At 49.7% G+C, this 24,122-nt stretch overlaps 1 protein-coding gene across 1 annotated transcript in view; it reads left to right on the top strand.

Moving 5' to 3' along the window:
• The window catches only part of POU2F3 (POU class 2 homeobox 3), a 37,789-nt gene extending 13,986 nt beyond the window's left edge, over positions 1-23,803 (top strand). Inside the window, exons 4-14 of the mRNA XM_058857049.1 lie at positions 1,476-1,510; positions 13,845-13,949; positions 15,113-15,215; positions 18,386-18,468; positions 18,593-18,775; positions 19,286-19,427; positions 20,020-20,156; positions 21,256-21,417; positions 21,780-21,846; positions 22,309-22,441; positions 23,652-23,803. Coding sequence (XP_058713032.1) covers positions 1,476-1,510; positions 13,845-13,949; positions 15,113-15,215; positions 18,386-18,468; positions 18,593-18,775; positions 19,286-19,427; positions 20,020-20,156; positions 21,256-21,417; positions 21,780-21,846; positions 22,309-22,441; positions 23,652-23,691 — 1,190 coding nt within the window. The 3' untranslated portion in view covers positions 23,692-23,803. The remainder of the gene's footprint in view (positions 1-1,475; positions 1,511-13,844; positions 13,950-15,112; positions 15,216-18,385; positions 18,469-18,592; positions 18,776-19,285; positions 19,428-20,019; positions 20,157-21,255; positions 21,418-21,779; positions 21,847-22,308; positions 22,442-23,651) is intronic.
• Positions 23,804-24,122: the final 319 nt, after the last annotated feature.

Below are 24,122 nucleotides of genomic sequence, written 5' to 3'. Positions count from 1 at the left end.
GCTGGGAGGAAGGCAGGGTGGAAATGCAGCCAGGCTGGGAGGAGAGGGCTCAGAGCTGGTTGGGATGCAGAGGGTGAGGAGATGGAGATCTCAAACTGAGGGGGAAGCTCAGAGCTGGTTGAGGTGCAGAGGATGAGGAGATGGAGCAGATCTCAAGTTGAGGGGGAAGCTCAGAGCTGGTTGAGGTGCAGAGGATGAGGAGATGTCAAATTGAGGGGGCAGCAGCTCGTTCTGCCGTGGCCCTGCTGGATAGCACAGTCCCACAGCTCCGCTTCCACAGTCAGTGATTTTTAAATGTCACAGATTAAATCTCCAGGGCTGTTTCTAGACAGCAGAGAGCAGCCACAAAGCTCTGTTATCCCTGACTCTCCAATGTTTTGCCATCTGTGGATAATTGTACCGAGAACGCTCCCCCTCAGGATCCACGCTGATTCACCTGGGAATACTCTGTGCATGGAAAATGATGTGCTGGGATAGCGTAAAGGATTGTTCAGTCGAGGAAAGTCCATGGCAGAGCTGGATTCACCCTCCTGCATGCCCAGCCTCTCCCAAGCACTTTCCAGCTCTTTGCAGGAGCCCTGAACTGCTGGAAAACACGATGTGTTGGAGCTTGATCAGATCACAGGGCACGGGCTCTGCTTCATGGGGAACGTTATCCTGGAAAAAACAGCAGGAGCGGGAGGCCCGGGGGCTTGTGCCGGTGGGATGTGAACAATTCCAGGCTCTTCATCACCAACTGGGCTGGACTGGCAGGGAATGGCTTGGGGAATGTGCTGCAAAGGGAAGGGGTGTCTTGGGGTTGCCTCTGCAGCTCGAGAGCTTCGTGGAATCCCTTAAAGCATTCAGATCTGTGGAGAGCACAACCTTTGCTCTGTGATGTTCCTGATGAATTTGGCAGGTGTGATGGCGGGAGGGGGGGATGTTTATCATCAAAGGGGAATGAGTGAAGGCCTGTGCGGTACCTTCAGGCTGAAACCTGTCTGATTTTTCCCCCTGTGCCTGCCAATCTCTTTTGGAATCAAGGAGACGCCTCTTGAGCACAACCCCACGGCACCCTGTGTTCCTCCAGATATCCCGTAATTACGCGGTGCCACGCGGGTTCCTGAAGATCCCGGGCCAGCAGCCCTGGCCACCTGCTTGCTGGCCTTTCCCACAGTTAGCCCTGGATTTCCCTGGAGATTTGTGATGTCCTCCAGCTCACCTCTGCTGGAATCTCCCTCGCGCTCAGTGAGATTTCCCCCACCCTTGGCCAGGTATCTCCCAGGCAGGAACACTTTTATTATCCCTCAGCAAGGGTTGGCACCACCAAAATGCTGCAGAATCCTTCATCCTTCCACTTCTGCACCCTCCTCCTCCTCCTCTCCTTGCTCTCCCAGGGCCAATGTTTTGGTTATGTGCGTTCCAGGTTCTGGAAAGCTCCCACCAGTGCTGGCTGTCATTAATACTGAGATGTTTTTCTCTTTGTTTCGTTGTAGGGAATGAACAGAATGGGCTGGACTTTAACAGGCAGGTAAGATGCTCCCTGGCTTCCCAGGCATTCTCCTCATTTCTGGAATGGCTGTTTTTTCACTTGCTCATCGTGCTGCAGAGAGATAAAAACTGTTAGGTCAGAAGGTGCCATTAAACAGACCACAGAACTTCTTCCCAGTTCCCCTTGTGGGATGCAGTGACAGATTACACCCCTGGCTTCCCTCTCCCTAATTCATACAAGTTCAGCTAATTACAGAGCTCCTTTAAATGACCATTTGCTCAAGGAGGTTTCTGGCTTTTAAAATTTTTTTTGGTATCACGATTTAGAAACAAAAAGCACCTCAGTTGTGGAGGCAAGGGTACAAATCCCTCCCCAAAGCCCCAGAGCTGTGACACTGGCACTGGCAGGGACAAAGGCCCTCAGGAGTGTCAGCCAGCACTAAAAATCATGTGGTTTGAGATCTTGGAGTGCACAGGTCAAATTCCTGTCTGCAAGGCAGCAGGGAAAGGGAGAGCAGATAAAAATATGGGGCAAGAAAACCCCAATTGCAAAGAGCAGCTGAGGGGCCGTGTCCCTGCTGTGTGTGCCCTTCTGCCCCTGCTTTGTCCAGCTAAAAGCCTTCCCTGGCTCACTGAGTGCCTGCAGATCTTCCTGGGTGGCTCTAAAGATCCCTGAGTGTCACATCAGGAGGTGACAGCCCTCTGGAGCCCGTGGATCTGGGCAGACACAGGAGCTCTGCTGGCAGGGTGGGAGGCACAGGGTGCCCAGAGCAGCTGGAGCTGCCCCTGGATCCCTGGAAGTGCCCAAGGCCAGGCTGGATGGAGCTTGGAGCAGCCTGGGACAGTGGAAGTTGTCCCTGCTGGGGTGGGATGAGAAGAGTTTTAAGGTTCCTTCCAGCCCAAACCATTCTGAGATTTTAGGAAAATGCTCTCTGAGCCCGGAGCTGAGGCCTCCTGTGGCCAGCAGAGCTGGACTGAACCCTGGAAAGGAAAAGAGGAGTATGGAGAGCCAAACTCTGCCCTGCTGCAGGATTCCAGGGGCTGGATGGGAGCAGGAATGCAGGAGGGGCTGTAAGTCCATGGACAGACTTGAAGGTGATGTTGGCACAGCAGGTGATCCACTTCCAACGTGCATTCCCCAAATCCAAGGGCTCCAACCCTGTGAGCAGCACTGGGCAGCTGCGCCTCTTCCACGTGGCTTTTTGTCCCTCAAGCTTCCCTTGGTGGCTCTCACCGTGACAAATGTCAGCCAGGCTGCTGTTTGTTTGTTTGCTTTGGCTGCTCCAGCCTTGGGTGGGTCTCCCCTTCCTACCAAAGGTGTCTTGACACGCTCAGCCATCTTCCAGGATTCTGGAATCCCCAGCTGCAAACAAAAAGCCCTGTGTCTCCAGCCCAGGGCCTGGAGAAGAATCCAATCAGCTCAGGGGGGTGATAAAAGGATATTTCAGATAGAAATGAGCAGGAAAACATCTCCTGTGGCAGCAGCACAGAGGTGTTGGGGCTGGGGTTAATCGAGGAGAGGTGCTGGAGCAATGCTGATTTACACGCGCTGCTGATCTGACCCACCACCCTCTGTATTCCTCTGGGTGATGCTGGGGAAGCTGTGGGGGCAGCCAGGCTTGCAGGCAGTAGAAATATCCTCCTCCTAAAAAGAAATTGTGTCTTTATGCTTTATTTTTTATTTTTTGTCAGCATTTTCACTTTTATTTTCCACCCTCCACCAAAACAGCACCGCAAAATCCAATTCATTTATTCCAGCTTGCCTGTGTAACTGGATAGCCAACTTAGCTGGGGATTTAGCAAGGTTTAAAAAGCAAAAGACTGTGAATGAGCTAGTTTTATTGTTTTATTTTATTTTTAACCTGCTCTGATTCCCCAGAGCCCACTGAGGGGGTTTGCAGTGATGCCAGGGGTGGGATGTAACAGTCCCCGAGTGGACACAGCCCTGTGCAAGTGGCTCTTTGTCTCCCTCTCTTGGCCCTCCCAAGGCCATGGGTAGAGTGATTTTGAATCATTATTATTTAAAATAATAATTACTATTTGAAAGTATTGTTATTTAAAATAATAATTATTATTTTAAATTATTATCTTAAATGAGCAGGAGCCCAAACGCACACGGGCTCCACACTCACATTTAGGGTTGACCTCAGCTGTTGGTGAATTCATGCTCAATTCAGCAAATAGATTTCAAATGACGAGAAAAAAGGAAGAGAGGAGAGCTGGAAATATCAAAGTGTTTTCATGTAAAATCAGGTGCTGTGCTCTTTCATTAGGGGTAGAGGTTGGTGGGTTTTTTAATTTGGTTTGGGGTTTGAGGTTGGTTTTAGGTGCTTTTTTTTTTCCCCCCCTTTTTCATTAGCTTGCAATTCAAGTTCTCAAACCGAAGCCAGGGCAGGATGGTTTGAAACCCAACTCCAAACTGACTGCAGGAGCTCTCTTTGCCTTTATTTGGAGTGCTGGGCTCTAATCACTTTGAAGATCATAAATCTCACATCGTTGAAGCCTCTCCCCCAGCCTTTGTAGATGGCCTACATTTCAGGTCTGCTTCCCTCCCTCCCTCCCTCCCGTGTTGTGCTCCGGGCGGGATGGGAAGGGTGGAGTGACCTGGTTAGACCCCTTCCCTGCCTCCCATCTCCCTGCTGGGGCTGCTCTCACCCTGCAAGCGGGGAGGGAGGGAAACTCTTGCGGAGTTTGAGGTTTTCTAGCAGTTTGTGGGTCAGCCCTGCGCTTTATGAGAAAGCTGCCTCTGATCCCTCAGCCTATTTGGCAAACATTTCTTCTCTCCCCCCCCTTTCCCTCCCCTCTTCAAACTCTCCTCCCACCTGGATGCAACAGTAATTTGTATGTGAATGAGAGGGAAAAGGGTGTGGATGGAAAAAGCAGCATCTTCTGCCTTGCCTATCTGGTTTGGCTTTTTTTTATTTAGTGAGTCTAATGCTGGTTGTTTCCTGTTTATGGCGAGGGAAATGCAAAGGCACAGTAATAAACTTTCACCTTCGGTGCTGGCAGCCTGCACGGGGACATCTGCCTCCTGATGGGTTGGGATGGTGGCCAGAGCATGGCTGGGACAGATCTGAGTGTCTCTGCCTTTTCCTGGCAAAATTCAAACCCACTTTGCCTCAAATGGGAGCAGGACAGGTGCTGGGAGTGCTGGAATTGGAGCTTCCCCTGGCTGCCATGTGGTGATCCTGCCCGGGCTGTCCTCAGCTCTGCTCGGGTTTAATTCCCTGTTCAGCCTTTAGGAAATTCTGGATTGTTTGTTTTTGTAGCTGCTCTGGAGAGCCAGGTGTCTGGAGCTGAGCCCTGGGACAGAGCTGCCTGCTGGAATACACACAGGGACGGAGGGCTGATGGTTTTGGGAGGTGCCAGGGCTTGTGTGAGTGCTGTGAGGGTTGAGCCCAGCTCACGGTGATGTGCATCTGTCCACAGCTGGGGGAGGAGAATGCACAGCTGCTGAAGCCAGGAGTGCTTTTCCAGCAGGGAAGTGATGGCAGGACCTTGTTGGTCCGGGGAGGAATGCAGGATCAGCTCTTCTTCTTCCAGAGGAGGGAATGAGAGCTCCTCTCCAGAGCTGGGAGGGAAAATGTCTCTCTTGAAATGGAGCTGACAAGTTTTTGTGTGAGCAGAGCTGGGCAGGATCTGCCTCTGCTCCCTATCCAAATGTGTCAGGCACTCTTCATGCCAGCAAAGGGCTGACCCTTGCAGGACAGGCTGTCGTTTGTTTATCAAACCTGTCATTAGCATCAGTCACATCAATCTGAAGTGATCTGGCTGGGAGATTTGACAATGTTTAAGACAGGCAGGCAGGCACTGAAGTGCCTGAGCAGGGCCTAATTTCAGTTTTCCTGTTGGTTCTTTATTCCTGTTGTTTGCTGTCTTTAGTTTACACCACTCAGGGGGTGTAGGAAGGATACAGATTTCCAACAGGCTTCCTAGAAAGAAAAAAAAATAAATTATTATTTTCAGCTGGCTCTGTTGAAAAATTCCTCCTTTCTAAAAGCAGGTCAAGCATCCTGTGTGTTACTGCCCTGCTCTCTTACAAGAGGTGCTGAAGGGGTTCCTTTCCCTCAGGACCTCCTTGTCTAACTCCTCTCCCTGCTCTGTTCATATCTGACAGTCCTTGCCCAAAGAAACTTTAATTTCTGAGGTCTGTGTGGGATTTCCAGCAGTTGCTTTGAGTTATCTCAGGGCTCCACAGCTGATGTCCTGTAGGCACACGATGTGAGAAATTCAAAATGGGCAAAAACTGAACCTGAGATGTGAAATCCCTGGTGGCTCCTTTTCAGTGCCACTAATAAACACCCTGACCTTGTTTGGTACCTTCCACCCACACGTCTGAAGGCTCTTTGCTAATGATTTAGCATCCCTTGGTGCCTCTGGAAGGTGTTTTGCAGACACAGCCTGACTCCCAGGCTGGAAAAGCCAGAGAGGCTTTTCCCAAAGATGCTGAGCTCTGATTGCAGCTGGGATCAGGGGGTGCTTCATGGGCCAGTTGCCCGTGGACATTGGGCTCTATTGAAATCCAGGGGCCTGAGCTGGGTTATGGACTCCCATCCTCTGATTCACCGTCTTGTGCTCAACCACAGACAAGTTCTTCCTCCCCTCCATCCTTTTGAAGGTGCAGAGAAGGGCCTAACTCGCCGGGTAGTTTGTTATTAATATCTGGGATGCAAAACTCCCTGCACATTTAATTTCACTCTACCAGGGCTTCCCTCCCCCCGGGGAGCTCTCTCATAGCTTTTCATTCTGCTCCGTGTTCCCACCTCCCCCTAATCTCAGGTGCTCCCTGGATGTCATTGCTGTTCCTGCTTGGCTTTTCCCCCTGTGGGTAGCTCAGGTTTCAGTCTGCCCTCCAGATTTCCATCCCAGTCCTGCTTTGCCCTCCTCTCAAGGGGAGGTTCACATCCTGCTTCCTTCTCCCCTCTGGGGATCAATTCAGATTTCACTCTCTCTTCTCCCCATTGCCCCAGGGGATCAGCCTAAGCCTTGCATCTGCTTTTCATCTCTTGAGCCTCCCCTGGCTGGAAATCAGGGCTGGCCTTGTATCTGCCTCGCCTGACACTGGATCTAAGCTCAGCTCTGCCCTGGCCTTTCCCTTTTGAAGTCTCCCTGCTCTGTCCTAGGGACAGGCTGATTGCATAAATTTGTTTGTGTGCAGGTTCCTCATTGAAATGCAGCCCTTTGGGAAAGCATCAGAGAAAGCCCTGGCTCCAGGGAAAGTCCTCTGTGTCTAAATCTGGCCCTGCTTTGCTTAGGACAGATATGCAGAGGAACCCCTTCTTCAGGCTGGGTTTGTTCTCGGATGAGCTTGCTGGGAATGAACTCCAAAACAGGCCAGGGGAACTTGTGAGGGAAAGGGGATGCAATTAGGAGCAAGGATTTGGCCTTTTTAATTGCTTTTCTCAAGAGGTGGACTGAAACCACTGAATTAATTTGTTGACAACAACCCAGAGTTGGCTGGATTTTATCTGTTCCTTAACATCCAAACTCCCAAACTCCTGCTGTCCTACTTTTAAAGGGCAAACTTCATTTATAATGTGATTCCTACACCTGTTTCCTTGGCAAAATACCTGGTACAGCTGTTTCAGGTCTGTCCGAGAGGGAGAGACAGAGATTTTTGTGCAAATTCCCTGCTCATCCCTCAGGAAACGCTTTCTGTGCTCACAAGGGACAAGCCCTGGTTTCACAGACCTGTCTGAAGGGTCACAAAACTTGTTTTGCTCAGCCCAGGGCACGGCTGTCACTGGAGCAGCCACAATCCAGGTGGCCCAGCACCTTTCTGAGGGCTGGGTGGCACGAACTGCTGCGCCTGGATGTGACTCTCAGGGAGTCACCGCTGATGAGGAGAGGACTCCGAGTCCTTGAAGGCCTTTCATGTGCTGAGCTCCAAGAATCCACCCCAAAGCTGCAGCACCCAGCCAGGGTGGGGCCCTGTGCCCGTCCTGCACGAGGGCAGGTCCCAGCACACGGAGGGGAAGGTGATGGGTTTCAAGCAAGGCCTCTAATTTTGGACATCAGAGGGCACTTTCTCCCTCCCCAGCGGGGCTGAGCTGCTCTGTGTGGGATCAGTGGCTTTATCCAGCAGGGAACCCTCCTGCCTGCTTCCCCAAACCTTGGAATTTGCATGGCTTGGGAGCAGAGAGCTGGCTCTGAGCTCCCCCAACCCTTGGGCTTCATCCCCCCACCCAAAACGAAACCCTGTGGGATGCTGTCCCACCTTCCTCACGCTCCCTTTCTCTTTCAGTGTGTCCCATGCCATCCCTCCAGCTGCTCCTCTCGTGTCCCAGCTCCCTGGGGCACAGCAGCTGATTCCAAAAGTGCCAGGGACCAACAGGAGAGGCCTGTGGAGCTGGGATGGAGCCAGCCCCAGTCTGATTCCAGCTTAATTCCTCCTAAAAGCGGGATGTGTCCCTACCAAGGGCTAGCAGGGCTGTGTGGACACTCTCCCCGTGGATGACTAATCCCAGGATATCCACGCAGCGCCAGGTGTTTGCATTTGTCACTGCCAGAAGGCACAGAGAGTCCTGAACAAACAGAGATTCCTCCCTGTAGGCAAGGGGTGCATGGGAAAAAAAAAAAAAAAAAAAAAAAGGACATTTTTCATTCAGGGCAGATTCTCAGCCCAGAAAATCCCAACAAGGCAACTTTGGAGTGGAACAGGAACGTGCTCGGGCTCCAGGGGACCTGTGTGAGCTTGCAGGAGGGCAGGGGAGAAGCCATGGAGTGGTGTGTGTGAAATCAGGGTGATAAGGAAAGGGGCAGGGATGCAGCCCAGGGTGGGAGCAGAGCAGATAAGCACGGGGGTGTAGGCAGAGGTGGAGTTCTGGAGAGGTTTGGGAGTTGGGCAAGTGAAATGGAGAGAGGTGCAGGGAGCAGTGCTGCAACCCATGGGAAGGCTGGGGCAGGGGGAGTCCTGGGAGGGAGACAGGGGAGAAATCACAGCCTTGATGGTGGGAAATTAATTTCCCATGCTTGGAGTGGAGGTTGTGGCCACTCTGACCAAGAAAATGACATCTCCCCCTGCCTGTTGTAAAACTGCCCCATTTGGGATGCCCATGGGCCTTGGCAGGGAAGGTACCTGAGCCTCACTGGCAAGAGGGAAGGTGCTGGAAGTTGCTTTTCCAGTATCTTTTCAGCAGTTCTGTGTTCCCCTGAGCACAGAGCACCTCCTGAGATCACTCAGCAGGCTCTGTGCTCCCGAGGCCCTGCGAGCAGCCAGGACACTCCCACCTGAGCAGGTGTCCCTGAGCGTGGCCAGGCAGGGCAGGTGCTCTTCCCACCTCTGCTTTGCTTCTCCTCTCCCCTGCCCAGCTCCTGCTTTGGAAACCTGCTGTGCCACAGGTGATCATTTGAGGTTCAGCAAAGGGGGGACTTCTCTCTCTTCCCTGTTTGTTTGGAAGCAAAAATTCCAGGGAAAAGCTGTCTCAGAGAGCCCACAAAAGCTGCGTGTGGTTCTGTTTGTTTTCTCCTGTCGAGTGTGCAGCTTGGTTGCTCCTAAAGTTTTGATTTCCCACCCCTACTTTGACTCCAGCACAACCATTTACATCCCAAGCTGAAGCTGAGGATAAACCCTATCAGATCAGACCTCAATTAATAAACTCAAGGGCCTCGTGTAAGGTGATGCAGGTGTGCTGAGGTTTGGGATTGCATTTGAATTTTCCAGCGTGCTGCCATGGCTGAGCTTTAGGACAGAGCCTGTTAGGGAGTTAATCCCACACTGAATTCCTTTCTGTCACGCTGACAGCTTCCAAAAATTCCCAGCCTTCAGTGGGATATTAAATGTTACAAGGCGAATATCGTGGCATTGGCATAAAGGTTTTCTGCCTTCTTTCCAGGTGTCTGTTAAGCCTTGCTGTACATGCAGGATAGTACATGTGGAAATAGTAATTGCAACCCCATTATTATTATTATTATTGCCATAATTTATTATTAGTGTGTTTTTTATTTTATGGGGCCCACGTGTGCAGGTAATTCACAGCGGAGCACTTACGCCATCGGAAGGTGGGAAGGCTCAGGGAGCTGCAAGAGCCTTGGATCCAGATTAATGCCTGTTTCCAGCTTAAAACCTCCTCCCTGGGCTCCAGGCAAAGGGTTTTGGGGTAGCTTGAGGCAGCTCTTCTGTGCTCAAGAGCACTTTGGGGTGACTCAAACCATTTTGGGGTGACTCAGAGCTGCGTTGTTCCCTTTCAGCGAGGGCCAGGTGCTCCAGACCCTCTGTGTGCACCTGATCCTCCTCTTCCCTCTGCTCTGGAGGGCTGGGAATGAGTCAAACTCTTAAACTTGGTTCTGACAGCGAGATAAGGCAGATGTGGAGGCAGATAAATGTGTTTCAAAGAGGTCACTGGCTAAATAGGAGCTTCACAACAAATAGGGTTTAGGGTTGTCTTCCATCTCCCACGAATGTGGTTCCTGCCTGATAACTGGGGCTGGAGAGGGCTGGCAGGGCTTGGATAGGAGAGATCCAGATTTGGGGAGAGGATTGGAGGCTCTGAATTGGTGGCTGAGCGAGGAGGATGATGATGAGCAACCGGGAGCTCATCCCAAGGAGGATTCTGGGGCTGCTTTGGGGTCTGAGAGATGGGGAAAATGTTGAGATTATCCCTAAACCGGGATTACCCATGGAGGGCTCCAGCCCACCCAGTGGGATCCAGCACACAGAACCCAACACTGGTCGATCTGAAGGGAGCAGCAGCACACAGAGCTGCTCAGGAGAATCTTCCCAATTCCCCGGCTCTGCAAGATGTCTGCAGGATGTTTTCATGAGCCGAGCGTTTGCCAGAAGTTCACAGATCAGTTACAAAACAAATGTACCTTTTTTTTTTTTCTTTCTTTCTTTTTTTTTTTTTTTTCCTCTCCCCTTCTTCCTACTGGTAAGGAAGAGTTTGTGCAGTAATTGCAGGCAGGTTGGGAGATGTTTTCTTCATAATTCTCCTTCTTATGAAATGTTTATGAAACACCTTCCACAAATCAGTTACGCAAGCAGGCTCCGGAGCTTTGATCATTTTCCATCACCCTCAATGTGTTTCTTAGTTTGTTTTGCTTTTTGTTTTTGTGTTTAGGCCAGAGATAGGTAAGAAACCATCCATCCTTGCAGCTGTTCGAGCCAGCTACGGAAGGGACTCTCTCTTTTCCACCCAGTCACCCTTCCTGTGTTTTTCACTCGGCTTGCTCGGGGGCTGACCCTGTTTCAGGGCTGTGAAAACATCCAAACATCCACTTGAGATTTGCAAGTGTGATTGCTGCCCTGGCCCCGAGGAGCTCCCGTGCCTCCAGCTGCCGTTACCTGCTCCCAGCCCTGCCCTGGGCCTGGCCCCAGGGGGGGAAGGTGCTGGGGATTCACAGCCAAGAGCCCCCACACCTCACCTCAGCCCTGGGGATTTGCAGGTCCTGCTCTTTGCCCTGCTCCTTTTTCCATGGAATGGGTTGGAAGATCATCCCATTCCAACCCCTTGCCATGGGCAATGAAGCTTCCAGCACGCCACGTTGCTTTCCTTAAATACTGTTATTTTTCCAAGTGCAGTTCAGTGGGAACAAAGTCTCTCCGTGACTTCTCGTTCCCCTTTCCCCATCCATGATCATCCCATAAAACCAAGATCCTGAGCAATCCCAGTGGGATCTGCTCCTGGTTTTACACAAATCACAGAGTTCCCATCAAATACCCCCATGAGGTGATTCTCTGAGGATTTCATCATTTCAACCTTTCTTTTCTCCTTTTTTCGCTCCTCAAGGAAAACTCTTCCCATATTTGCAGGCATTTTCTGCAAATCCGAGGCAGATGCACTGGGAAAGGAGGAGGCAACTCCTCCCCTCGTTTTATTAATTTGAAATTTACATTATTTTAAGGGAGTCTCATGGCATTGAGTGGCCTCGCCCACAATGTGTGTGGTTTTTTGGGGTTTTTTTGGTTTTGATTTTTTAATGTACACTTGGCAATATTGCCGGTTTAGCCAGGGAAAAAACGAAAGAGCGGGATTTGCATAAACCATCCCCAAAGTTTTGGATAGATCCCGAACTCCTGCTAATGAACAATTATCCAGCTGCAGGCCTGTCGGGGAGAGGAAGAGGAGGGCGAGGTAAATTTGAGCCTAAACCCAATGGAAATAGGTGCAAGGGGGAGAAGGATTTGTCAAGAACAAACCCCAGGTTCCCGCCCACTGCGCAGGAGGGAGAATTCCAGGGCCGGGGGAAGGAGCAGTGGGAGATGTTGTTGTTTTTAAATCGGGAACCGGTCCTTTGCCAAACCCACCTCCCGTTCTCACATCCAGCCATGCCGGGATGCGGCTACACACCCCTTTCTCCCTGGAGCGCCGCCAGCTCGTCCCGCTTGGCAGCTGGAAAAATTGATTTCAGTTTGGAAATGGCTCGTGCCTCTTCAACACCCCACTCGTGTCGGGATCACAGCTCAGGCGGGATCCGGAGCCCGGCTCTCTGAGACGCCAAAAACTTTCATTTCTTGGGACTGCTCAGCCTTGGATGAAGCAGATAAACGTTGATTTTTATTTTTATTTTTTTTAATATATTTTCTTTTTTTCTTTTTTTGCCTCTGATGGATTCTTTTTAATGCAAAGCACATCCATAAATCCATGTTCCTGGAGTGACTGGATGGCTCAGGGGTAACGGGGTGTCCTCCTGAGCCTTTTTGACTGACATTCAGTGACTTATCGCTGGCGATAGCGATCGAGAAGATCTTTCCACCTGATTTCTTTTATATTTTTTTATTTTTTTTCTGCCCTGCCAGGCTAAGAGGGATGATCATGCCAACCTGAAAGGTAGGAAAGAGCTGGAATTCATAGCATGTCTACCTCTTGTTGCAAGGAGCTGGGATTATTGCAAAACGAGTTTCGGCGGTGTCCAGAGCTCAGGTTGTAATGAAAGGGGGTGTTGTAATCACCTTCCCTCGGAGCAGCACCTTCCAAAATGCACAGGGGAAAGTTGCAGCTCCCTGCTCTGGAGCTGTTGAGCCTCTTGTGATCCCATTTTCCCCTTTTCTTCTCTCATGGAGGGCCATCAAAGCTTGGACTCGGTGATTGTAGAGGTCTCTTCCAACCGAAATTATTCTGTGCTTTGCTCAGATGGGCAGAAAAGCTCCTTCAACTCTAAATATTCACTTGGGATGGTGTTTGCAGAGCTGGATTTCTTGTCCCCCTCTGCTGGCAGGAGGCTGCAGGGCCTCGAGCCCCATCAGTGGGGCAAAGACCCTCCTCATCTTTGGGGATCTGGGGTTTGGAAGGGGTCTGGTGGGACCTGGGGATGTTCAGCCTTAAGAGTCAGGGTGAATCTTCAGGAGTTTCAAACCATGCCCTTTGTAGAGTCCTCCTGGTTTTTCCAGTTTTTGGGAATCAGAGGCTCTTCTTGCTGTGATGAGGAATAAACTTTTTTTAGGGTGTTCTTATGCTGAAAAAAGGTTTGGGTCAAATTTTTCTTGGAGGAGAGTTCTGTATCTTTTACCTGTCCCCTGTGCAGGGACACTCCTCACTCACCTTTCAGGAATTAACCTAAAAACTACCAAAATCCTCCCTCCCTCCTGTTCCAGTCAGCACTACCAAAATATTTCACCTACTACAACCATTGGAATAGATTATTCTTATTATTATTTCTTAATAAATTAATTTTTCAAAATTGTATTAGCAATGTTAGAAATGAACATGGAGACTGTGGAATAAACCAGAAACAAGGATTCAGTTCTGGTCCCCGGGTGCATTTTTTTCTAAGAATGTGGATTTAAAAATCATGATTTTTCTTGTGGACAAGAATTTTGCTTGAACATTAAAGTAGCTCAAGAAGACCACTGGACACCTGTGAAGTTTCCCAGTTATTTTTCCACAGCTTGTAACTGAGGAAGGAGATTTTCCTTGTAATTTCTTGTTGTTTCTTGGTAGAAATGGAAGAAATTCAGCCTGGAGTGCTGCATTTTCAAGTCTGGGAGATTGTTCTGCTTTTTTGAGGTCTTCTATTCCATGACCTATCCTTTCCCATGCCCTTGTACCGTTCTCTGTTTCGTGCAGGGAAAAATGAGAGGTTTTCCATGTCCAGCCCTCCTACTGGGGCTTGAGTTGTGATCTGGAATGAGGAATTGCTTCTTGTCTTCATTAAAACTCCACAAAAGGCTTTAAACTTTGCAAAGCTGCTTGAAATGGGTTGTTTCTCAAAGTGTTTTAATTCCCAAAGTGTTTTAATTCCCAAAGTGCCAGCCTGCCCTGGGCTTGGCAGAGCAGGGAAACTGGCCATGGGATGGAGTGGAGAGCAGGAGTGTGGAATGACCTTGATTTTCAGCGATGGAAGCAGCTGAAAATTCCCTGAGAGGAGCCTGTTCCAGCCTCTGGGATCCCACTGCTGCTCATCCCTAATTCTACAATTCCTTTGCTCTTTTTCAGATTAAAACCGAGGACCTCAGCGACTCCTTGCAATCTGCCATCCCCCCTCGGTCGGGTCACCTCGTGCAGGGATCATCCATGATGCCAGGGAGCCAAATCGCAGGGGTGAGTGCCCTGGCTGCTCCCAGGATCCCAGGAAAAGGCTGCTCCTCACCCCCTCCCCAAATCCCTTGGAACCTGAGAGGGTGGGGAACACTGATCTGGAAAAGTGAATCCTCATCTTCCTCCTCAGTTTTTCCTCCTGGGTTCAAGGATAGACTGGACACGTGCTGGGATGGGATTTCCTCCCAGGGTTTGCCAAGCAGGGAAACCACCCCAAACCACCCCATGGTCAGGAAATCCCTCGGACTGGAAACAATTGGAGGCTGAGACAGCACCAGGGGAAAGTGTTTGATAATGTTTGCCCTGCTCTTCCTCATTCATGAGTGTCTGGTTAATGCCATTGTTGGAGGTAGGATTCTAGACCAGATTAACTCCTAATCTGAGCCTCTTGTTGCCTCAAATTGATTTACACTGGGGAAGAAATTAATTCCTCGAGGGAATTTTTTTTCCCCTAAGGTAAAAAATTTGGATATCAGCACTTAACTCTTGTTGAATTCCAGTGGGAGTTGGATGCCAGGTGGGCACACAGATGCTCAGTAATCCCTTCCCTCGTTCTTTCACGGGGTATTCAGATCCATTATACACTTTGGGGATTCTTCAATTTCCCCCAGTTTTCAGAGCAGTCCTGTGGGAAGCAGTGCTGGTGAGCTGGGACAGCCTGGTGCAATTTGCTGTGATTTTAGGCAGTTCACTCTGGAAATACTTGAAGAAACTGAAATCTGAGAGGTTTCACTCTTCTAAAAACCAGAGTTTGATTGACTCAAAAATGTCTTTATCAAGAGTTAAGTTTTCCAGGGAAAAGCAGACAGTTCTCCACATGGATATCTCTGTATGCACCGAGTTCTTCTCTTATACTTGAAACTTTTAGACCTGCAGCTCTCCAGCCCCCAAACTTCCCAAATTCAGTGAGAATTCTTCTCTCACACCTGAAATCTTTGGATCTGCAGCTCAAAAATGTCATCAGGGGTTAAGTTCTCCAGGGAAAAGCAGACAGTTCTCCACATGGATGTCTCTGTATGCACAGAATCTCCTCCTACACCTGAAACTTTTGGACTTGCAGCTCTCCAACCCCCAAATTACACAAATTCAGTGTGGATTTGTGAGGAGATACTGAGTGAGGAGGATAAATCCTTGAGTTTTATTGTTCCCTTTTCTTTTTTCTGTAGGACATGAGCTCTCTCCACACCCTGCAGCAGCTGGTGTTGCTTCCTGGGCACATGCAGTCAGTCCCCCAGTTCCTTCTGTCCCAGTCTCAGGCAGGACAACAAGGTAAGAGAAAGAAAAGCTGAGATGATGCCTTTTTGGGGCTTACCTAAAAACAGAATCCAGACAAAATTCAGAGAATAAAAAGCAGTTTTATTTATTGAAGGGCCTTCAGGTGCATTTAGGGCAGACAAAACTCACCCAAAAATGGCTCACAGGTTTTGACATTTTTATAAGTTTTGTCCATTTGCACATTGGGGGTTCATCTCCAATTCCAGCTGCAGGGAATGAAGGAATTTCCCCCAAGTTTGCTGCCCCCAACTCCCTTTTGTTTCCATCTCTGGGGGCCTGAGGCAGTGAGGTGTCCTTGATTGCCAGGCCTGGAGAGGAATTGTTGTGTCTGCCCAAAGTGGGGAAGCAGCAGCTCCCAGTGTGTGTGGAGTTTGGAGTCCCACACTGAGGAATGGCAGGATTACAAACGTGTGAGAAACAGAAAAGCTGAAATCCTGAGGCATCGGGGATGGATAAATATTTAGGGAAAACCTCCCTTCTCATGGATTTTCCCAGCGTGATGCTGCCCGTTCCCACCGCGGGGATGAGCCCAGATCCGTGCGGGAGCTGCTGGCACCTGCACCTTGTGCGCTCCACGAGTGCCACCTTGGGGCCAGGCAGCGATCCCAGCCTGGGATTCGGGACAGCTCCCGCTTTTCCAGCAAAACGGAGAAGGAGCTGCTCCCTGGGGAGCGGAGCCAGCCCTCCCACTCCTCATTAATTCCAGAAAGCTCATCAGAGGTCGGGCTGATCGTTTGGAGGGAGGGTAAATCCAGGGAAGGAGCAGAACAGGTCCAGCTTAGCCAGGAGCAGCTCCGGGATGGGAGCCAGAGGTTTGGGTATTCCACAGGGCAGGAAAGGTGTCCCTGCTCCTGAAACACGGAGAGATCAGCTCCAGGAGAGCACTGAGGACTCGCTCAGACAAAGTCCCTGTAATTCTGTTTTAACCCCCAGCGTTTTTACAGCATTTCTCCCACCCCAGGGATGTGGATGGAGGATGTTGTGGGTTTTAATTCATAACTTGGCAGATCCAAGGGGACCTGGATCCTTTGTGCTCTTGATTTATCCCAGCACAGAGCTCCCTCCACATGAACTAAAATTCAGGATTATAACCTTAAATCTCCGCAGCTCGAACCCACTGGTTCACACACTCCAAAAGCAAGTGGGGAATTTATTTCTTCCTGCCAATATATAAATTCTCCTCTCTGCCAAATGACTCTGAGTGATGGATAAAGATACTTGATGTATATTTACAAATAATTTTGAATTAGTTTGTTTGAAATGTGGTCAGGACAATCTATTCCTCGCTGCCTGCTTCTACTCAGGAATAATAAACATCTTTTACTGCAAAGCAGAGCTTTTTCTGCCTTTGTTAGAATCAAATTTATCTGTTCAGTGACATTTTCTGGCAGATATGTTTGGTTGTCACCCCTTCCAGCTCCAGGCTTGACCAGGACTGGATATTCTGGCCAGGAGCTGGATTTTTGTGCAGGACATTTCCATTTGCATGGGTGTTTGCCAGGTTTTAATGATCCTTTTGCCACGTGCATGCACAGCCAGTGGGGAGTGAAAACAAAGGTTGAGGTTGGCTTTGTGGAATTTGGTCCAAGTGGAGTTTTCTTCCTCCTGAAGGAAGGCAGAAAATATTCCAGAATTCCAGAATTGTCCCTGGGGCCATCAGGGAATTCCCTGATTTTGGACTGTGGGTCCACAAATGGATTTTGTGGCCGAAGGGGCTTGGCTGGGGGCTGAACCTTTCCACCAAGGGATATGAATTTTAGTTTGGTTGTGTTTTGAAGCTGTCAGATAAATCCCCAGGTGTGACTCCTCATTCCCTGTGCAGCCCGAATCCTACCACACCCGAGTCAGGGCTGGGAGAGCTCTCTCAAGGTGGGAATGAACAGGAGATTTTGGGAATCCTGTCAGTCTAAATATTGCTGCTGAAATCTTCATCCCAGCTGTCAGACCGGTGATTCCTGAATCCAGCCCTTCATTTCCCTCAGAGCTGCAGCTGAGGTGTTCAATCATGATTTTAAAGACTCCAAATGACAGAGCATCTGCCATGTCCCAAGGCAAAGCCATTGCTGTGATTAATTACCTGCACTGGTAAAAATGTGCACCTCATTACCAGCCCAGATTTCAAATTCTGAGTTCTTCCAGCATTAGGGAAGCTTTATTCCAACCCCAGCCTAAGTAAATAAATGGGATTGTACACATCAGATCTAAATTAAATAAGAGAAGGCAGAAAGAGGGGGGGGGGGGGGGGAGTGATTGATTCTGGAGATTATGTGTTTTCCCTTTTATTAGCAGAAGTCCATAAATTTCTATGGATTTCCCTGTAATTGTCAGTTATAATCAATTAAATATATTGACTGCTCTGAGCAAGGTTATAAATCCTCACTAAATTCTATAGGTTTCACTCACAATGGACTTGATACCAACTAAATTTCTGGGGAACTACACAACCTAATCCTGTAGGACATTCCCTCTAAGAGCTATAGGCTTGTACTTGGCAGTTTGTCAACTAAACAATTACACAGCCTCCATAAATCCCAGTTTTTGTTGGGTTTATGGATTTCCCTTCTTTTTTCCTTTCATCATTTCGTGTCAGCTCCGGCGTTCTGAAAGAAATTCAATTTATTTGAAATACAGTAGGGTAGGAAAGAAAGGGTCAGATGGCTTCTGAATGACATTTGAAAATGAAATGTAGAATTGAGAGCAGAGTGGGAGGGCTCACAAGATTAACTGGAGGATCAGGGTTTTTTTAACAAGATCAAGTGGCTAAAAGTTGGAGTCACAAGGGCTTATATTGGAAATAAGATGTCCATTTTTCTAAGAGCTACAATAATTGAGCACTGGGAGAGATCCCCACGAAGGAAATTCTCTGCTGCTTGGCACCTAAAATCAAGAGTAGAGGTCTCTGCAATGCCTGAGTGTGATGAGTGACACGCAGGGATCAGCAAATGAGATATTTCACTTCTATCATTATTGTAATAATTCCTTGCAGGCTAAAAAGCCACGGGAAGAACCTTTTCTTTCTCATAATCCAGCTCAGAGCCAGACACGCTCCTAACAGCTGAAATTCTTGTATTTTGGGCAAGAAATATCAAATGGAGCTTCCTGCTCCGAGCTTCCCTGGGGGTGTTCACTGACCAGATGTGTCTCTCTTGTTTTTTTCCCCTCAGCTTTGCAGCCAAACCTCCTCTCCTTCCCTCAGCAACAGGGCAGCCTCCTCCTCTCCCAGCCCGGACCCAGCCTGGCCTCCCAGGTAAGAGCACACCTGAGGGTGTGGTGAGCTCCAGCTGCTGCTTTGGGGAGGGCAAACAGCACAGAGGAGAGCGTGATTTTCTGTTCTTGTGACCCTGAGCATCTTCTTTGGGTGCTTTGGACAGGCTGTGGGGCGCTCTGGCCTCCCTGGCTCCTCGGTTGAACCCCACCTGGACGTCCCCCAGCACTTGCAAGTGGCAAAGCACCTGACCCCAGCAGGAGCTTCCGAGGAGCCCAGCGACCTGGAGGAGCTGGAGAAGTTTGCAAAGACTTTCAAACAAAGGAGGATCAAGCTGGGGTTCACACAGGTGAGAGGGAGGGGATGGGGGCAGTTCGGGGCAGAGGTGTGGATGAAGGAAAGGCTGGATTAGGTAAATTTGGGTTATTTTGCAGCATTCCCTTCCAAATACATCAAGACACAAACCCTTCCTAACACCTCACCACCATAACCTCAATATCTGCACCTTCTCCAGGATTCAGGGGTGGGGGCGGATTCCTTTGGGGAGGGAAAAAAATCCCCTTTCCCTGGCAGACAAGTGATGGAAACAAGCCTGAAGCTATCCTGGAAGCAGCCTGAGGGGAACTTTAGGCTACCTTAGGACTAAATTCTTCACTGAAGGAGCGATTGGGCACTGGAATTGTCTGCCCAAAGAAGTGGTGGTGTTTAAAATGTTTTTTAGTTGATGAGGAGGTGTTGGCTCATAGGCTGGACTCAATGATGTCAAAGATCTTTTCCATTCCACGGTGAATTCCGTGCCCCTGTGGTTCTGGGAGGGCTCTCCCTGCACTCACGAGGGGATTTGGGTGTCCCCTGGCAGGGTGACGTTGGCCTGGCCATGGGGAAGCTCTACGGCAACGACTTCAGCCAGACCACGATCTCCCGCTTCGAGGCTCTCAACCTGAGCTTCAAGAACATGTGCAAGCTCAAGCCCCTGCTGGAGAAGTGGCTCAGTGACGCAGGTAGGTGACACCAGGGCAGAAACGGAGAGCATCCACCCAGGAACCTCCAAGGCATTAATCCACCCCCTGTGCGAGCTGGAAAAGAAGGGGAGGAAGTGCTGAGGTGCTCAGGGATCAGCCCTGGAGGTGCAGCTGGCAAAGGAAGGATTTCACTGAGAGGGGAATTCCCAGGGGCAGCAGGATTTGGGGTGGTGTCCTGTGCTGACCCCACGTCAGCCTCGTGCTTCACCCAGCCCTTCAGGATGTCTGAGCCATTGCTCACATCTCAGCCACCCCGAGCCAAGTGGTTTGGCCAACATCATTTTCTGTGTGAAATTAAATTATTGGAACACTCCTGGTCCCTATCAGAGCAGGCTGGAAATGAGGCTCACAAAGGAAAAATGGTGTGTGGGTTAAAACATTTTTCTCCTTTGATTTGGGTGAGCTCATTGATGGATTTGGAGCATTTTAATCATCATCAGAGGGAGGATCCACAATGTAGGAACGATTTATCTATTTCAGAAGGCACCTTTGTTCCACAGAAAGTATCTGGGAATGAAAATAACTCATTACCTGTTGGATATCTCTTTTTCCCCCCTCCCTCTTCCCCCAGAATCTGCTCCTTTGGATTCCTCCATGAGCACCCCCAATTCCTACCCCTCAGTGAATGAGATGTTTGGACGGAAAAGGAAGAAGAGGACCAGCATCGAGACCAACATCCGCTCCACACTGGAGAAGAGATTCCAAGATGTGAGGGGAAAATCTTTCCTTCTCTTGGCAACTCTCCCTGAGCCTGGCATTTGCAAGCTCGTAGCACTGGGCCCTCTCAAGAAAAGAACTTTTTTGGGGGTATTTTTTTTGATAGCAGGTTAGCAAATGCTTGAAGGAGTTAACAGGTGAAGTGTTAAACCAAGAGAAATCCCCAATTATTCCCTTGTTGAGTGTTGTTCTAAGGGAATTATGACTTTAGCACCACATTTTCCCATAATCACCAACTGGGCCAAAGCTGAACTCTGCACCCAACTCTTTTCTTTTTGAGTTGCAGAAGTGTCACAGGAGCTCTGTGGCCCCATTAAGCAGCTCTTGTGAGACCCCAGAACTAGCTGCTCCAAATATTTCTCCTGAACCCATTCAGAAGTGAAGCCCTTCTACTTTTTAAGCTCCAAGAATTTCAAGAAGAATCACTCCAGACATCAAACAGAGCTTTAATCAATAGGACTAAACTGCGCATTGGAAATTCCTCAAATCAAAACTTTTTCTGAGCTTGTTTTTTCTTGGTTTCTCCCTCATATCAAAACTTGCTCAGTCATCACCAGATCATTTTAGCAGCTCCTTTTTAGCTGGTAGAAGGCATTCTCTGTCATGGGAATGTTATCTTGGCATCTCTGTGCCAGGAATCTTTGATATTTCTGAGCTTTGACTCTGAGCAAACCCCACAGAGCTGAAAGGAGTGAAAATAAATGACTCAGGGGCAGGGTGGGCTCTGTTATTTCCCTTTCTGAATGAAGGCTGTGGAAAGAGAGAGACTGTGTCTCTTCTGAGAGCTGGACAGGGCCGAGGACACCAGGTTTAGGTGACCCCAGCAGAGATTTTGGTGCTGTAAAGGTCAAAGAGGGAAATGATTTGTGCAGTAACAGGGGCAGGAGCTGTGACTCATCCCCCCCCTGACTCTGGGAGAGCTGAGGTGGAACCAGAGGCACTTTGTGATTCACAGAACATAATCTCTCACCCAAATATTTACCCTCGGCCTCAGAGGGAGCTTCTGTCCCCTCCCCAGCTCTCAGCCAAGCCCACCCTTGTCCTGCCAGCAGCCCCTGGGGCTTTTTTAACCTCCTGCCTCTCTCAGCAGAACCCCAAGCCCAGTTCAGAGGAGATCTCCTTGATAGCAGAGCAGCTCTCCATGGAAAAGGAAGTGGTTCGGGTCTGGTTCTGCAACCGGCGCCAGAAGGAAAAGCGGATCAGCTGCCCGATGCCATCCCCCATCAAATCACCCATCTACAACTCCAGACTGGTGAGGGACTTGAATGGAACCTGGGCCAGGACATTTATTATTATTCCAGCCATCAAAAACAATCAAATTATAACAATCTTTTGTGATTAAAAAAAAAAAAAAAGGCCAGGTAGCACCTGAAGATCTTGTTTAGAAACAAGGGGGGGATGCTGTGATGCAACACTTAATTCTGATTTCTTCCCATGGCCTTGGATGTGGGAATGGTGTTTGTACCCTGGAATATGAATGGAAATATCCATGAGAGCCCTGGCTGTGGGTGTTGTGTCCCTGGGAGCCACGCAGGGCACAGGGAGAGGAGGGGAGGATGTGATTTATCCCCTCTCGATGCCAAATGCTCACTGCCTGCCTCTGGTCCTGCCTAGGTCTCTACCTCAGGGTCCTTGGGGCCCCTCTCCGTCAATCCAGTGCACAGCACCATGCCTGGGACTGGTGAGCCTTGGGAAACCTCCCTTCCCTCCTTCCTTTGCCCTTTTATCCCTGACTCCTCCATTTCGGGCTCACGTTTGCAGGATAATCCATCAGACCCTTGGCTTTGGCCAGGGAAAGTGCCCCCACACAGATGGGATAAGAACAGTCCCCTCTTGCTGTTGGGTGGGATAAAAACATGGAAAACACTGGGCAAAAGAACATTTCCAGCATAACCCTAGGCTGGGGTGTTTAGGTTTGGGAAGCAGGCACAACTGGGAGCCAAATAAAAGGGTGGGTTGGAGTCAGATCTGCTTGGAGACCTGAGATTCCCAGGGATAGGAACAGGGAACATTCCTGGGGTTCCCCTCATTTCCCAGGGCAGGGACAGGGAATCAGAGGAGCCAGGGGATGGGCACAGGGATAGGCTGGGGATGTTTGGGCAGGAGGAGGAGCTGCCAGGCTCACTGTGCTCTCCCCCTGCAGTGACATCCTCGTGCTCCCCAGGGAACTCCAGCAGGCCCTCGTCCCCTGGCAGTGCCCTCCATGCCAGCAGCCCCGGCACAGCCCAGAGCAACTCCAAAGCTGCCATGAACTCTTCTGGCTTCAACTCTTCAGGGTAAGGCACAGCTCACAAGAAAACACCCCCAAACCAACCCAGGGCGACACTGGGGTCTCCAGGAAGAGCAGGAAAGCTCTCAGAGGTTCCAGTGGAGTGTTCCCATGTGTGAGCCCCCAGGGACAGGGTGGGATTGTTGGGGTGTCCTGTGCAGGGACAGAAGTTGGATTTGGTGATTCTGCTGGGTCCCTTCCAGCTCAGGATATTCTGTGATTCTTGAGATGTGGCTGTTTTTCTGCTTGGAAATGAAAATCAATCAGGTTTTGCCTGAATAACTGTGCTGGTTAAAAAAAAAATAAATTAAAAAACCAGCCCCAAAGTGATTAGAAACAATGTCCTCACCTGACTCCTTGTGAAGGAAGCAGAGGAAGGTTTATTTTGCTGTTCCTGCTTGGATAACCCACTCCACAGCCAGTTTTCTCTCCTGCAGTGCCACCCACAGAGCTCTGCTGTGAGCAACTCTTCCACAATGGCAAAACAAAGAATCTTTTTTACCTCTGCCTTACCTTTAGAGGCTGCAAAAGCATTAAATCTGCACTTGTGATTTCTGCTGCATCACCTCGAGGGGGGGTCACCCTGTGCCATGAATCCCCCTCCCCTTATTTTGTCCCTGCAACAAAGAATTTGTTGCTCAGAGTGAGGTTTTGTTGTAGAAGCAGGGTCTGGAAAATATTAGGGAATTTTTTTTATTTTTTTTTAATAGTAAAGTAAGTTCTTTTCAAAATGCTATGACACAAAAAAAAAAAAAAAAGGGAGAAATGATTTTTGGATTCTCCCACTTATCATTTACCTCTAACTGAAACACTTTTATCTTGTTTCAGTGGAAACATTAAAATGAAATTAAGCTCTTTTCCAACAAAAACTTTTGTGATTTTAAAATAATAAAAAAAAAAAAGGCCAGGTGGCACCTGAAGATCTTTTTTAGAAACAAGGGGGGGATGCTCTGATGGAACACTTAATTCTGATTTCTTCCTATGGCCTTGGATATGGGAATGGTGTTTGTACCCTGGAATATGAATGGAAATATCCATGAGAGCCCCAGCTGTGGGTTCTGTGTCCCTGGGAGCCACGCAGGGCACAGGGAGAGGAGGGCAGGGTGTGATTTATCCCCTCTCCAAAGCTCCCTGCCCGCTGAGTGCTGATCCCAGCGGGGACATGGGGATGACTTTCACTCTGAGGTGACACTTTTGTTGTCCCATGTTGCCGACAGCTCCTGGTACCGATGGAACCAACCCACCTACCTCCACTGAGCCCTCCTGCAGCAGCGAGGGCGAGAGCAGCTCCAGGCCGTGCCCCATCCGTGATGCTCGGGGCCTTCCAGTGCCTTCCAGCGCCTCCAGGAACCCCCGGCAGCGGGGCTGTGCAGGGACTCAAACTGCAGCCCAGCCCTTCCCCGAGCCCCCACGGTGACATTTTCCCCTCTTCCCCCAGCCCCACAGTGCCATTGTCCCCTCCCCGAGCCCCCACGGTGACACTGTCCCTCGCATGGCTCCTCCGCTTGCAGCTCCGCATCCTCCCGGGCAGGGCTCCTGGCTCAGGACTCTCCTCTCTCTCTGTCTCTCTGTCCCATCCTGTCCCAAATCCCAGAGATTCCCAAAAGGAAGGAGGGTCCCTCCTGCTGTTCCTGTCACGCACAGCCCCCAAACTGAGCCGAGGTTTGAGTTCATTTCACCGCAGCCCC

This window comes from Poecile atricapillus, chromosome 25, assembly GCF_030490865.1.
Source record: "Poecile atricapillus isolate bPoeAtr1 chromosome 25, bPoeAtr1.hap1, whole genome shotgun sequence".
NCBI classification, from domain to species: domain Eukaryota; kingdom Metazoa; phylum Chordata; class Aves; order Passeriformes; family Paridae; genus Poecile; species Poecile atricapillus.
Note: the sequence above shows the minus strand (reverse complement) of the source record. Positions and strands in the feature narration are given on the sequence as shown.